The sequence below is a fragment of the Tinamus guttatus genome, unplaced genomic scaffold, assembly GCF_059628265.1.
Source record: "Tinamus guttatus ecotype Peru unplaced genomic scaffold, ASM5962826v1 Tinamus_guttatus_pri_ptg000226l, whole genome shotgun sequence".
Lineage (NCBI taxonomy): Eukaryota > Metazoa > Chordata > Aves > Tinamiformes > Tinamidae > Tinamus > Tinamus guttatus.
The window spans coordinates 3,342,275-3,356,849 of NW_028288760.1; the positions used below are offsets into that span (position 1 = coordinate 3,342,275).

A 14,575-nucleotide genomic window follows, 5' to 3' on the forward strand; every position below is an offset into this window, starting at 1 on the left:
CCACAGGGGTCTCCAGGCCGTGCAGACAGGCAGAGCGGCTGAATTACGTGTTGATCCAGCCACGCTCATTGCCGTCGCAGTGACTAAGGTGCCGTTGCCAGAGCTAAGGAGCCGAGCGGGGTCCCTGGGGCTGTGGGGTGGGTGCAGACCCTGGGGCAGGAAGGGGGTGAGGAAACCCGAGTGCCCTGGCGACTAATCCCACTTCCCCAACACAGGGAAGAAGGAGACAGACCTTTGTGGGCACCAGAGCAGCAACCGAGGGGACAGACCGGGCTGGATGCTGCGTATTTCCCTCTCCTCAATGCTGGGAGCAATAGGGCTCCTGAACAGGGACTCAGCAAGGCTGTTCTCCTCCCTTGCTCCACGTTTCTCCTGGGGGGTGAAGCTAAACCCCCACACCGTGCCCTGAGGTGCCCTGCCATGGTGTGTAGTGCCATGTCATGCCCCACCAAGCCACGCCACGCAGAAAAGCAGCCCAAACCCCGAGGCAGCTCCTTGCCTCTGCACGAAACGTTCATCCCCGCCTTCGCAGGGCACCTGACGCATCTTCCACGGACGGGGCGGGAGTCGCGCTCAGCGCGCCCTGACTCACAGCAGGTTAGAGCGGCCCTTGCACCTTCTGCCTGCCGCAGCCGGGCCCCGCGGCCGCTCTGCCCTTCCCGGTGCCCACGGGCGCTGGAGGTGCTCGTGCCGGCTGTGCCTTTAAAAGGAAGAGCCTTTAGGCATGGGGGTTCCAGTCTTTTTTATCGTCCCTTTTAGCTTAACTTTCTTTGCGTGCTTTGCTGCTATTGCATAAGGCACGCGGAGCCGGTGAGTGCTCGAGGTTTGTATCCACGCGGCGCTACGTAACCCCGACACACATACGTTGCGCACACGTCTCCAGGCCCCGCGCAAGGTGCAGGAAAGACATTTCCAAGAAGGAGAAAAATATAAGTAGAGGAGAAGCCCCTTCTGCTGCAGGGGAGGGATGCACTGCGGGGCGGCTGGCAGGGGGTTCCACCAGGTTGTTCTCTCCCACAGCGGTGCTGGGGGATGCCGTGTGTTCCCATCTCCTTTCCAGCCACCCTGGCTGGAGCCGGGCACTCCAGGGACCTCGCACGCTGCTTCGCAGGGCTCAATTCAGAAAGCTGAGGGGTCCTGTGCACGTGTGGGTGGAACGGTGACCGCTCTCCAGGTGCCTCTCCAATGCCCTTTCCTGCAGCTCTCCAGAGGCACAAAGCACAGCCAAAGGCAGCCCAAAGCCCTTCCAGCCTCTTCACGTTGCCTCGTAGCCATTTATTGCCTTTCCCAGCAAGGAGAAGCCCCGTTACGGGGCGATGCTTCCTCCGTACGAAGGCACCGACTTCCAGCAGCAACGGGAGGACGGGCCCATCCTTCCTGCCCCGCGGCTGCGAGTCCTGCAGCGGCGCCTGGGCTGTTCCTGCAGCAACCGGCTCCCATTGGGGCCTGTTATTTTACAGCCAAAATAACCCCCAAGCCCTTTTTTAAGTGAGTGAACTTTATTTAGGAAATAAATAAAATGGTAAGAGAACATGAATAGTTGTAATAAATACAGCTCTTGTCAAAAGTACACAGCCATGAAGAGCATAACGTTCCTAAGCATAAAACTTAAAAGGGTCTGGGGGTTCATTACTGGGAAAATAATGTGTTTTTCCCCCTAAAAGAAATTAAATATGGAAGAGAGAAAAAAAAAAAGAGAGAGAAAGGGAGAAGAGGAGGAGGGAGGGAGCCTCCATGCACATGCAACAGCCAGGTCGCATAGGTACATACTTCAGGATTTACTAATTTGTTTCTATAATGCATTTAAGGAAAAGTGTGTCTTCTTTCACATAGGCGTATTTAGGTGACTGTAATTTGGACAGAGGGAGGAACATGGGACAACCACTTGCAACGTTCATGTCGCTCACCGGTCTCTGAAATGAAGCAGACGTCAAGTCTGGGCGGAAGGCATCGATGATGTGTTCTCTGTTGTTCTGGTCAAGCAGCATGAACGTAACCTGGAATATATTTGCATACAAGAACTGAGCTTTTTCTTTTGATTCCAAACCTCACTAACAGCATGAATGTATTGACTGTAACCAAACTCGTGGTTTGTTTGAATTGTCAGAGGAAAGAGGGGAAAAAAGTCTTTGCACGGTGCAATTCTTTACCAAGAAATAATTCCTTACATTATTTTATGGGTGGCAGAATTTTAAATATTTCATCTGGGAGCAATTACAATCTCCCCTGTTCATGTTAGCTGACCTTGCAGGTTGTGAAACAGTCATTTTAGTTTGCATTTAATTATCATCTCTCCTGAATCCATCCAGCTGCTTGTGCAGCATGTTTGCATTTCTGTCTCTGATACTTTCTAGTTTATTTTTTAAAGTTCTTGTATGCAAATATATAGCAGATACAACCTAAATACCGGGCTAGAATTTCTCCATCTCATTATCACTTTTATTATCTTACTGTTGTTTAACTTGGAATGTGAAATATATATACAATACTTTTTTAATACAATGATGATTCCAAACTTTGATTTCTATTTTCCTTGGCTACTGAAAAGCAGTAAGGCTCTCTATAGGAGAGGCTCACAGAATATTACCACATAAAGGTAAATGCTATAATGGAGATCAGATCCTGATACATATTTTCTCTATTTTTGCCATTATTGGATTGAATTTATATAATGAGAAAAATAAGAACAGGGTAAGGGACTAGCTCAGAATCATGTAAGACATCTACGACATCTGTAAGGGCAATTTTAACCTCCCATTTCTGACACCTGTGCTCAAGGCAGCAAATCATAAATTGGTAACACTCATATATAGGAAGGGACAGGAAAAAATATGCCTGTGGCTTAATCCCAGGTGGACACAGGTTAGGCTATATCCACCTTGAATCTCCAGGGTTATTCCACTGTTCTGGTGTGTGAATATCCTTCAAAGCAAAGCGAGGAGTCTCGGAGGGAGCAGCTTCCCCTGTGTGTGGCATTTTCCATTCACACATAAGCTGTTATCCAAGATCAGAGCATGGCTTATAGCCACGGGGGAGAAAAGAGGGAAAACTCTTCAACTTCCACTACACTCGAGAGGAAAAGTCCTCTTGAGATGAGTGGGAGGAGTACTGGCCTGTCTGCTAGGACTGGACTTGAAAGGGTTGCCTGTCCATAGGATGCAAAAACTTTCAAGGGGACAGCAAGAGACTCCACAGGAAAGAAAGAATCATTAAGGACGTTTCATTTTAGGCACGGGAGCACAAAAAGCCCCTCTGCTCACCTTGTGTCTGAACGGCCAGGGAAGCAGAGCATCATAGTCCCCTTTCATGACAACGAAGAACAGAGACACGTGGGTCCCCTTCCCTGTCCCGTCCCCGTTCAGATAAATCCTCAGGCAGACTTTGTAGCCGTACTTTGCGGTGTAGAAAGCTGAAAATTAGAGCTCTGTTAGCAAAGATTGCTTTAAAAAGAGGCTAAAATAGTGTCTTGACACATGGGAGAAGAGTTGGAGTGTGACGTGTCCAGTATCACAGGGATAAAGGGACTAGACAGATCAGCCCACCCTGGAGATTTCAAGCTATAGGCAACCCAGGGCCATGGTTCCGATGCTTTATACCTTGGTTGAAGTGTCCAGTTCCTCTCCCCGCAGGCGGGAGCCAACGCGTTGGGCACAGGGGCCGCGGCGATGGCAGCGGGGCCGCGAGGGGACAGCCCAGTTCCAGCAATGTCACCGCAAGGAGCCGCGGTCCCGAAAGGCAACCGGCCCCGGAGCCGCTCCGGCCGGGAATAAGCCACGGCGGGCGGGAGAGGATGGTGTCTTTGCACACAGCATCCTTGAGGAGCTCTGTTAAAGGACCTTCCCTCCACACGAGCAGAAGGAAGCACCGTTCCGGGGGAGCCGGCGGGATTTCTAAGGTGTGAGTTTTGCTACCGCGCGGATGTGTCGGGCGCGTTACCTGGTGAATACAAACTGACTGTTCTTCCCGTCACCGAGTCCTGTAACTTCCTGCCAACGTCCGTGATTTTCCACAGAAAGACGCCGTCGTAGGAAGCTTGCTCCGAGAAGAGGAGGCTCTTGTGCAGACTGCTCAGACCCGCGTCCTTCTGCGTCAGGCACCGGTGCAGCTCTGCAATCTAGAAAAAGACCAGCTCAGAGACAACGCCGCTCTCCGGACCGCAGTGCTGCAGCTGCAGCAGCGCCATCCAGAGCCCTCATGTTCTGGGGCATCTCTCTTGATTTCATTTTGAGTGATGGTTGCATGTCAACACAAAAGGCACAGCTGGATGGACATTTTCAGGGGTTTCCAGGCACCCTGCTGCTTTAAGAGATCAGCCAGCTAAGCACCTATCTCGCTTGCTCAGCCCGATCATGCTAAATTCTAGACAATCAGAATTCCCAGGGGTTTCTAGTGCCTACACATGCATGTAGACACAATATTACAAATACTAGAGCTCTCCATTTAAAAATTCATACAAAACATGAGGATCCTGAAGATGTGCCCAGAACTTACTAGCTCACAGCCCCATCCCTGTTCCCAACCCTACACATACACCGTTTGTGCATGCACAAGCGCACCAATGTCTACCATACATATTTACCTTCAGTTCAAGGCCTCGGATTATATTTTGATCGAGCTCACTCTGTCTCCGAAAGGCCATGATTTCCAAGTTGGAGGTCTCCACCTCCTTATTGAGGACTGCCACGATGTTCTCAAACACATGCAGCTTGTTTTCTAGCTCAGAAATCACTTTCTCCCTCACGATTTGTTGCAGAATTGAATCATCTTCAGAAACAAAAGATACAGGAAAACAGTCTACTTCCAGGTCCCCGTTGACTTCCAGGCCTGCTGGCACGTGCAGGTCAGAGATGCTCTTTTCTGCCCCGTTCATGCTCAGCGCAGGCTGCGATACGAGGCTGCCTGCAGCCCTGGCAGCTGGGCACAACGTTGCCTTCAGCTCCTTTATGAGCTGCAGCAGAAGCAGCATGTGGGTTCCAACTGCATTTTTTTCATGCTCCTTCAACTTCTCTTTGCTTCCCTGTAAGAAGACACTGTCAATACACTGTCCATGCAACTAGCATACCTGGCCCAGAGCCAAATCAAGCAGCACTCCCTCTAATTTCTTGGGAGAAACAGAGATGGCAGAACTGCAAGATACAGGTCCATCTACACACCAGCAGACTCTCAGGGGAGACATGGAGAAAGGAAAACCAACCAGCTCCCTAATGGTCAGTTTAGGGGATATGTTCACATGTGGATATTTCTCTCTTTTCTTAAAAAATATATTTAAATCAAGCCCGATGACCTTGAACACATAGGCTGGTCTAAATCACAGGCACAGCACTGAATTGAGGGTTCCCCAAAGCCAGCAATGTAACTCACTCTAAATGAGCAGCCAACTTCTGAAAACCGACATCCATCCTTGTTGGTTAATGGTGCAGAGTGGTTCTGTTGCAGGGGGAAAAAAAAGCAAGAAAATAATCAAATACCACTTTTAAGACTTTTTTTTTTTTTTTTTTTTTAACCTATAAACAACTAGGCCACATCCCCAGCTGCTATAAGTCAAGCTAAATCAAGTCTGGACATTACGCTATCCAACCAGCGCTGAAACTAAAGCAGTTACGTGTGGTACGTTGCCATCCAAGAGTCTTGCATGCAACCTGGCAGGTAAGTGTCCTTCTAACGCACAGTCCACCACCTCATGACAGAACTTAACAAGCCACAACCCCCCATAAATAACAGGCCAGGATGCCAAGCGGCCCCGCACAGTGAAGGGCACCAGCCCAGGCCTCTCCCTGCGTCTTGCAGCTCCCTCTGCTAAAGGGATGGCCCCAGCAGGCTCCAACTCTTTGAAAGGGCCACCCGTGTCACAGCATATCCTTGTTTTGCTCATCTGAGCCTCCCTGATTACTTGAAAGGAAATAATCATTTCTCTGGTTTTATAAGGTGAGTGGAGAAAATGAATTTAATAAAGATTATTGCAGAGGCAGTGAGGAAAAGGTTTCTGGGCAGCCAGAAACCACTGCTATATGCAAAGATACTCTTAGATGTTCATTTAATCTAAATGAGCCAGTGACACTTCAATGAACTAATACAAAAGCTTCTGCATTCACTTGTGTTTTACCTACCTTTTCCTTTGACAGCGTTTCTGCTGGCATGCGTTTGTCTTCCTTATATAAACTGCCTTCACATGAATGTTTCTGTCATTAAAACAAGCAGCAAATATTGAGTACGCTGCTAAAAAAATGACCACCTTACACAGGACTTTTGAAACAAAGCTTGTATTTTCAGAGAATGCTACTCCCATTTCATAGAAAACTGAGGCTCATCAGGGCCTTTTGACAAGAAATGAATGAGAAGCCTTATTCTGTGCCGTGAAAGGAGGAGTTTGCAGTAACTTTCTTGCTCTTCTCCTGAGTGGTGTGGATTCAAGGGCCTCGCTACTCAACAGACTGCAGTCTCCTCTAGCTTTTTTTTACAGGAAATAATGTTTAGAAAATTGGGACTAAAGCACATCTGCTAAAAGTGATTGCTGCTGTTCCCTGCACAAGGGCTTGCAGACCCAGAGCTTTGGAAGGCTCTGAGCTGATCACTCGTCTTCCCAGCCTGGCAGGTATCTTCCATGCCGGAATACCTGTTAAATGCAATACCTGTTAAATGGAAGCACCAAGTGTGATCTTTCCCTTATGGGGCCCAGCTGGAAATTACTTACAGATGCTTTGCAAGATCACCCTGGGAAATCCGATACATGATTGGCAATGTACATGTCTCACCCAGCTCAACCTATAGCATGGGCACACCTATACACATCTATATGCACGCACACATATGTACACAATGACATGCAGTGGGTTATGGAAAAGAGCAAATGCACAGAGAACTCAAATATAAACTCTTCATATTTTGACTCTGTATAGTTTGCTTAATGTGCAGACCTTTCTCAGATCCTGCTTATTAACATTTTGAGGGCAGGAATCCAAATTTTCCATCATGATGTGCTAATGCAAAATGCATTAGTGCTAACATGAGACTTCCTGCCATTTTTGGCTCCAAGAAGAAGGGGAAAATAATCCTCCTGCCATTGGTTCATACTACAACTGTAATTTGTGTATTTAACACAGCAACTGTCAGCTTTCAATTCAGACCATTCAGGGGTTTTGCCTTTAATCTTTACAAACGCCCCTGCATGCCAGTACATTTCCTAAAGCAGCCTGGAATTTTTTTTTTTTGATAAAGCTATTGCAGCAGTCCTCAAGCCTCCTCGAGCAAAGAGTCCTGAGTTTCTGATTGAGATCCTCAGAAAGAGCCACATGTTTTTCTCCACTCCCTAACTCATTTCTGAATACTCTCTGTCTTAGGTATTGCACAAAGTGTACCTTTATTTTCTTCTTTTTTCTGCCTTTCCACTCCTACAGATCACTGATTGCTTGAGCTGGATTCAGGGAGGTTTCTTTAAAATAAGGGAATGCAAAAATTATGGGGCCAATAACGGATTGGTTGGGATGGAGAAAGGGAGAGCAGTGCCCCAGCTTTCCTATCTGCTCCCAGAGAATCACGGGTAAGTGAAATACACGTAAATAAGAAAATTTCTTTTGCCACATGTCAGCAAATTTAATAATAAAGTAGATCATATAACCAGCAAAATTTCTACTTCATAAACACTAAATAAGGAAGGCAGAGAAAAATCAACCTCTCAATGCCAGTCTCCTGCTTTGCTGCCAAGGCTTCCTAACCAAAAGTTAATCAGGTGATAGCTAACTGGAATGAGGCAAAGGGAAACAACCCTTCCACAGCATCAGGAGTTAGGGTGGGATGAGAAAACGTTCAGACCTTCCAAGTCAAAAAAAACCACATAGCAATGTTAGCAGGGCCCTTATTTAAAACAAAGAAATGTTCTTACTTGGTACTCGCTACTGGATAAACTCCGCTTGCACTTCGGACACATTGTCACATTATTAACACAGCTATTTTCCAAATGATCTGCAAGTTTCTTCCTCATCACCATGTGTCCACAGCCAGTGTGGCAGGGGATTAAAGCATATTCACATAGGCTCTGATGCTCCTGGAAGTTAAAATCATAAACCAAGCTGAAAGCTGCAGATACACATTTATCTATAAATAATCTTTATTCTGCCAGTAAATATCTTGGCTTTGCATTTCTTCTTAGATTGAGTAAAATCCCATTCTACAGTGTTGCAGTGAATACTACTGAAAAAAATCCCCTCCTTTACTGGGGCTGTTAACTCTAAAAACTCCCTGCTAGAAATGCAGCAGGGGCCTCTGCTATACCAGGAGAATTAGCAGCATATTCTCTTTTAATACTCTAATTTGCATGGCATGTTCCCAAATCTGACCCATCTAAATATTTTGCCTGGGACATTTCACATCAATCTGAAAAGAATTAGGTAACACATTCAATTAAGAGGAGATGTTTACACATGGGAAAATTACTTCTTAGGAAAACAGGCTACATATACTACTCATAACAAGTCTCTGATCAGAGTATTTTGGTCCAGGAAAAAAATGCTAGTGGTATCCTTGCATTTAACTAATAATTGAACCCTTTGGAAAAAAAGATATAGTTGATGCAAAGTTTTGCAACATTAAATTCTGGGTCTGGTCAAAGCCCTACTAAAATCAATGTTATGTTTTTAGACACTCTATTGGTTTAAACCATTGTCACTTTGCTGATTTTAATTAAGTTACATGAATCTTTGCTTCCAGAGAACCAAGTTTCACTCCCATTTTGTTCCTGTTCAAAGAGCAGCATGTTAACCTAAATAAACAGTCTTTAAACCTACTTCAAAATTCTTCATGATACCAGTCCAACTGCATCCCAGGGTCACGCAATGTACTTTGAGTTCAGAGATCTCTTTATTAATGGCAGCATCGCCGAAAGCCTGGAAAGTAAACACAAAAAGGAAAAAGCACTGGTTAGAAAGTACACCAAAATGCATCTTCAGGACAGGAATAAGGGGACTGTGTCAGGACTTCAGATCTTATTAAAGCTCTTTTTTTAAAAAAAAATCTTATTTATTTTCTTGCCATAAAATGCTTTAATCTAGCAACTAGTTTGTTAGATTAAAACCCAAATAATTACCAAATGATTTATATTTTATGATTCAAATATAAACTACTTGATATGACAAATTCATGGCAAAGTATGCCTGGCCAACAACAGCTATTATTCTGCATCCTTTTTCACAGAAGCCTGAAATCCACCTCGTGCAATGGATGTGCTGACAGCGTCCTCGCTACAGGGTGCTGCCAAGTGCCACTCTAACGAATGCGTTTCATTACTGGGGCCATTAACACATCCCAAACATGCTGCAGAGAGGACCCGAGACTGTTTTGTAGTGAGAATAAACTTCTCAGATCATGGCTGTTTCCATTTAGTGCAGCACCGGGTATTAAAGAAATGTAAACCACATGTGATTTTTTTTTTTTTTTTTTTGCACAACACAGGTTTCTTTTCTTGCATTAACCATGAAGAACTGTACAATTATTATGTAAATGATGAAACACTATACACTTTTAATATCACATCTTGCACAATCAAAATAGGCACATCGACAGGACAAGATGGTGTTGAGAACAAAATGCAGAGGTCTGCAGATTTCCCATATACTGCAACACAAGTCAAGAATTGCAAGTTGGGGGTGGTGGTGGGGTGAAGCGTTTACAAATCATGCCCACATTTCAGTAAGGTCACCCAAATTCTACACAACTACCTAAGGAAAGCACAATAACAAGATCACCATAATCAACATTCCTAAATGTGTTTTTTTTTTAATCTAGATACAAAATGCTACAGACTTATCTATGCTTGTCAAATTAAATCCCCTGAAGAAGCACAGCCAGTTTGATGGCTGGTAACAGTGAGATTCACCTGAACACAGTCTCAGAGAAACACCTTCAGCAAAGTCCAAGAGATGCTCTGCACACACATTGCAAATAACTTCATAAGCAGTTAAAAAAATAAAATGTCATTTAGGTTGTACAATAACATGTGTGGCTCCATCTGCATATATGGAAGATTTTGCGTAATTGGCTGGCAATGCACAGTGAGGGAGAGCATACCAGCCCCAGCCTCCAAAATAGCCCAGTCTGATTCATGAGCTAAATCAAAGAAAAGAAATTCAAGTTATCAGGCACATGGCGGCTTTTCCCTCCCGTGTCATAAGAGAAAAACTCAAAGAATTTCCTGACATTACCAAGCAAATCATTCGAAATTTGTTTAACTACAGGGACAGCCCCAGTAGTGTATGGGGCTGCCGTGTGCATTCCCTGTGCTTTTTGGTTCACACTTAAAATTGCTAAATGACTATGGACACGAGTCAGGTAAATGGCAAAGCTGGAAACTCTCCTCTCTGTGCTTTGGTCTGCACAGGTCACTGCCTCGGCTGGGTCATCCGAGCGTCCTATCTGGGGAGAAACGGCCCCGAGCACCGAGCCTGAGTCAGATCCTGGTACAGTAAATGCAGTGACTCACGTGGACAGGAAGGAGCTGAGGGTGACGTGGAAGGAAACTGAAAATGTTTCTCTCTCATTTCATACACACTAGGTGAAGCCTCCCCTTCTTCACCCTGCCCATTGCAGAGGGAGGTGTTGGTGCGGGGCTGTGGGGGTTCCTAACATGGGGCTGCTGCAGGACACGGACACGTGCCCTGTCCCAGAGCGGCCGTGTGACAACTGGAGGTCACTGCCACGTCCCGCCAGGGCCCCGCCAGCCCCGCTCTCCCGGGCACTCGGACCGGGGCGCATCCTGCGGCGCTCAGCGAAGGGGAGACTTGGCCCTGCGGCTCACACGGCCAGGCGGAGCGGCTGGCAACCTGACCGGGCTGTCCCCAGAGCTTTACAGGACAAATCTAGGCTGCGTTCCCCAAATCAGCATCTTCAGTTACCCTAAGCAGATGCAAGGGCTACTGCAAAAGCAGATCACAGGATAAGCTATGGCAAATACACATCTTGTGAGGGCTTTTCCACCGCAAACTGTGTTTATAAAACCATGTAAACAAACAGTACAGGGAGACGGCATAAAGCAAAGGTAAGTCAAAGTCCTCAGGAACAGAAATGGAGCAAAGAAGGGACCTGCTAGATGACCTGTGCTATTTGCCCTGCTTACCGAGCTGGGCTGCTCGTGTAAGCTGATCCATCCGGGAACATCCTCATGCCTTTGTGGTGACTGAGCTCATCTGGGCTCCCAACAGGCACAGAACTCTGCCCAGGCAGATCAGCTTGCAAGAGCAGTAACCCACCCACAGATTTGCAGAAAATCACGTGAGATTTAGTCAAAATCCAGCATCAGAGAAATCTCAAAGTTATAGGAGAATTGCCAGTGCATGATTTTTTTTTTTAATTATTTTCGGCTCAAAGTTTTCCACTGTTTTCTCCGTGCGTCTTGGCTCCCAAAGCATTCTGTAGGCAATTCAGCCAACTACGCTGTACCCTGGCTGCTGCTTTTCCAGAAACTTTTGTAGTGTGCTCAGAGAATGGCACAGAGAACCACGCTGCCTGAGTCTGAGGAATCCACCAGGACACTTGCTAAGAAGACACAGCAATGATTAAAGCAGATTTTGACAGATAGGAAAACAGTAACCCAGGTCACAGAGAGACAATAAAAATTAATTATATAGAAGATTGTGGAACTGTTTACGTTCTAGAACCTTATGGTCTTTGAAGGTCCTAACCCTATACTTTTTTTTATTAAAAACTGTGAAAGATTCAAAAATAAGCAAAAATGTGCAACTGGAATGCTTGTGCAGAAAATGGTTAATGACAAATGCATGACCTGTGAGCTACAGCTTACCCTTTCTTCTGCCAATAGGCTTCCTTCACTTAGTGTGCTGGGATCCTCCTCTTTACATTTCTGGCAGATTGGATTTTTATTGTTTCTGACCAAAAGAAAGAACAAGGAAGCAACAATCAATCAGTAAAATGCAGGTTGCAAAAACTGTACGGTTATTAACACAAATAAAAAATCCGGAGGTAATAATTTCTATTCAGAATCTACAGTCTTTCTCATTAAAGGGCCAATTCTTGAATTCAAAGGAAAAACAGCTAATGTCTTCCCCAAGACCAGGCTCAGCCCCATAAATCTGATCTGAATTTCAGCAAAACAAAAGTGGAGAAAAATAGGAGATAATTTTATGAATTATACAAAAACACCATATAGGAAAAGTAATGTGAAAAATGAAGTTTTTTTTTTTCTTTCTTCAAACAGTTGGGAAATGCCCGCTTTTCTGTGACAGATGTTGAATTGCAAAACAGAAAATACTAGCGCAAAAATAAGTTCTAGAGGATTAACATCCTACTGCAGATAACAAAACATTTTTTACTCTCAAAATATTTTATGTAGAGTTTCATATAAGAAAAGTGCATTTCATTGCCTGCAGACTATCATCCAGATGAATCATGCACTAACACAGGAGGCCCAACAGAAAAGCACTCAGCTGACCAGAGGAACAGCGTGACATAATTTTGATGTCACCGCATCTTGACAGCTGCAGTTTTCCAAAACATCAGAATTAAATATCCTAAGGCAATAAAGTGGCTACTGACCAGGGGGCCAGGTAACCATGACCTCTTATCTAGTGAGTATCGTGGTAGAATATGATGCTGGGCACAACGCGAGCACAGAGCCCATCCCAGCTGCGTGACCCCCGCGGAAAGGACCTACCGCACGATCCAGGCCAGGCACGCGGAGCAGTAGCGATGCCCGCACAGCGTCTGCAGGGCTTTCTTCAGAATGTTATTGCAGTTGCTGCACAGGTACTTCTGGTCGGGCACGTCTTCACAAATGCTGGTGGGGTAGCCGAAAGGAAACTCGTTTTCATCGGGAGAAGAGCCGGGGAGCTCCTCTGCTCCTTCGGTTGCTTTCTCAGCCATCTGAAGCAAACTACTGCCAAAGAGGAGGTACAAAATAGGTGCTCAAACAAGCAGACACCAGCTCACTTTGATGTGTAAGAATACATCAAGCATCAAAGTCCCAAGGCAGCTCCAACCCTGCGCAGCAGTCTGCTGATGTTTAATTGAATCTGCAGCTAAAGAGTGGCTAAATGTCACACGGGGGTTTGACTAGGTACCAGCAGGAAATTACTGTACACATTTAAAATTCCCCTAAAACACAACATGAAAATGGACAGTGTATCAAAAATCAAGGGTTGGGGTTTTCTTCCCACATAATTTCCTCATAGAAAGATGAAGTGAATAGTGCCATCATCTTTCAGTACAATTCCAGTGGTCAACACCAAATATTTCCTGTAAAGGCCCAGTAGCCTTCAAGTCCTAATAGCCAGAATTTGTGATTAGAGATGCAACTGGGCAACTGATGTGTTTACACTGTATTTCCCCAAATCACAGAACTAGAGGCAAAATGAAAATGAAATCCCGAGGCTGGGAGAAACCACCTTCACAAGCTCAGCCACGCACTAAGCAGAGCCACCCATGCAAATGTGCCAGGCATGGCCCATATCAGTCTGAGCTGGGGAGGGCGGCACAGTCAGATATGTTTGGAACTGTAACCAGACCTGATTCCAGCGGTGCCCACCGTGCCTGGAAAGCTCAAGACATGTTTTAGCAAAGGGACCTGGCAGCCTGATCATCGGAATGCCCCGATGAAGCTGCTTGGTCCCGTGACACTACTGACGCACAACAGCACCAACTGTGGCTTTAGCAAAATCAGCTTGGACCAGCAAGTGCCTGTAACAGACAGAAGCCATGAGAAATAATAATAAAAGCCACCACGGAAGCAGGACGATGTTCTCGCAGTGCTTTAGGCCAGGCCTAGAGACATCTAGAGGAGGACTCGGGGTCCTTGTCTGTGCCAAAGGCGCCGGGGGCCTCCAGTCAGGTTCCCTAGGGATTGGCAGCTGGGGATGTGACGGAGAACGGGTGACAACACGCAGCCAAAGGCGGGGAGGGAGCGAGCACCGCGGCTGCCCCTTGCACATGCAGACATAACGCCAAGCTCGCGCCCTGCCCACGCTGCCGCGGGTGCTGCCAACAGGGAGCTGCGGCGGGAGCGCGAGCAGCCCCGCTGCATCCGTGCCGGCACGCGTGCGGCCCCGGGGCACCCACCCGCAGCCCCCTGCGCGCGCGGCCCCGGCCCTACCTGCGCCGCTGCCGCCTCTTCCCGCCCGCGCTTCCGCAGCGCCGGCTGCGGGGGCGGCCGCGCGGCAGCCGGAGGATGCGCCGGAGCGGCGGCTCTGCGGGCAGAGCGGGGCCGCGCGAGCACCGCGAGGCCTCCCCGGCAGCCCGGGGCTCGGCGTGGGCACAGCCGGCTCCGCACAGCGCTCGGCCGGGCTCTGGCAGGGCGCAGGAGCACGCGGTGACTTTGCCAGCAGGGAGGTCCAGCCAGGAGCTGGGAGCTGCGCTGGGATGCTGCAATGGACCAACCCCTAGGAACCAGCAATGAAAACATACTAGGAAAGACCCAAGGGAACAAACTCCTTCAAGAGAGCAGAAACAGGGAATCCACTTTCATGGTTAGTTCCTGAAAGTGGTTGGAGGATGATTCAACGTGTGACCGGGGCTGCACGACACGGTGACCTGGCCCTGCAACTCACACAGAGACCTCTCTGCAGCCAGAGGGGGA

At 47.0% G+C, this 14,575-nt stretch overlaps 1 protein-coding gene across 1 annotated transcript; it reads right to left on the bottom strand.

Annotated features, from left to right (window-relative positions):
• Nucleotides 1-1,781: 1,781 nt before the first annotated feature.
• Nucleotides 1,782-12,880, bottom strand: TRAF1 (TNF receptor associated factor 1). The gene is made up of 10 exons (XM_010223193.2): nt 12,659-12,880; nt 11,789-11,873; nt 8,781-8,879; nt 7,880-8,041; nt 6,108-6,179; nt 5,362-5,427; nt 4,580-5,017; nt 3,937-4,114; nt 3,261-3,409; nt 1,782-1,997 (listed from the first exon to the last, which is right to left on the bottom strand). Exons 1-10 carry the CDS (start codon nt 12,865-12,867, stop codon nt 1,782-1,784), a joined length of 1,674 nt encoding a protein of 557 aa, XP_010221495.2. The 5' UTR covers nt 12,868-12,880.
• Nucleotides 12,881-14,575: the final 1,695 nt, after the last annotated feature.

What these genes read in the sequence shown, in the direction of transcription:
- TRAF1 (XM_010223193.2), bottom strand. Translation starts at nt 12,867, where the DNA reads ATGGCTGAGAAAGCAACCGAAGGAGCAGAGGAGCTCCCCGGCTCTTCT. An exon ending in AGTCAGTTTGTATTCACCAG is followed by an intron (nt 3,410 to 3,936) that starts GTAACGCGCCCG and finishes TCTAATTTTCAG; the next exon opens with CTTTCTACACCGCAAAGTAC. An exon ending in CCTGGCCGTTCAGACACAAG is followed by an intron (nt 1,998 to 3,260) that starts GTGAGCAGAGGG and finishes AATATATTCCAG; the next exon opens with GTTACGTTCATGCTGCTTGA.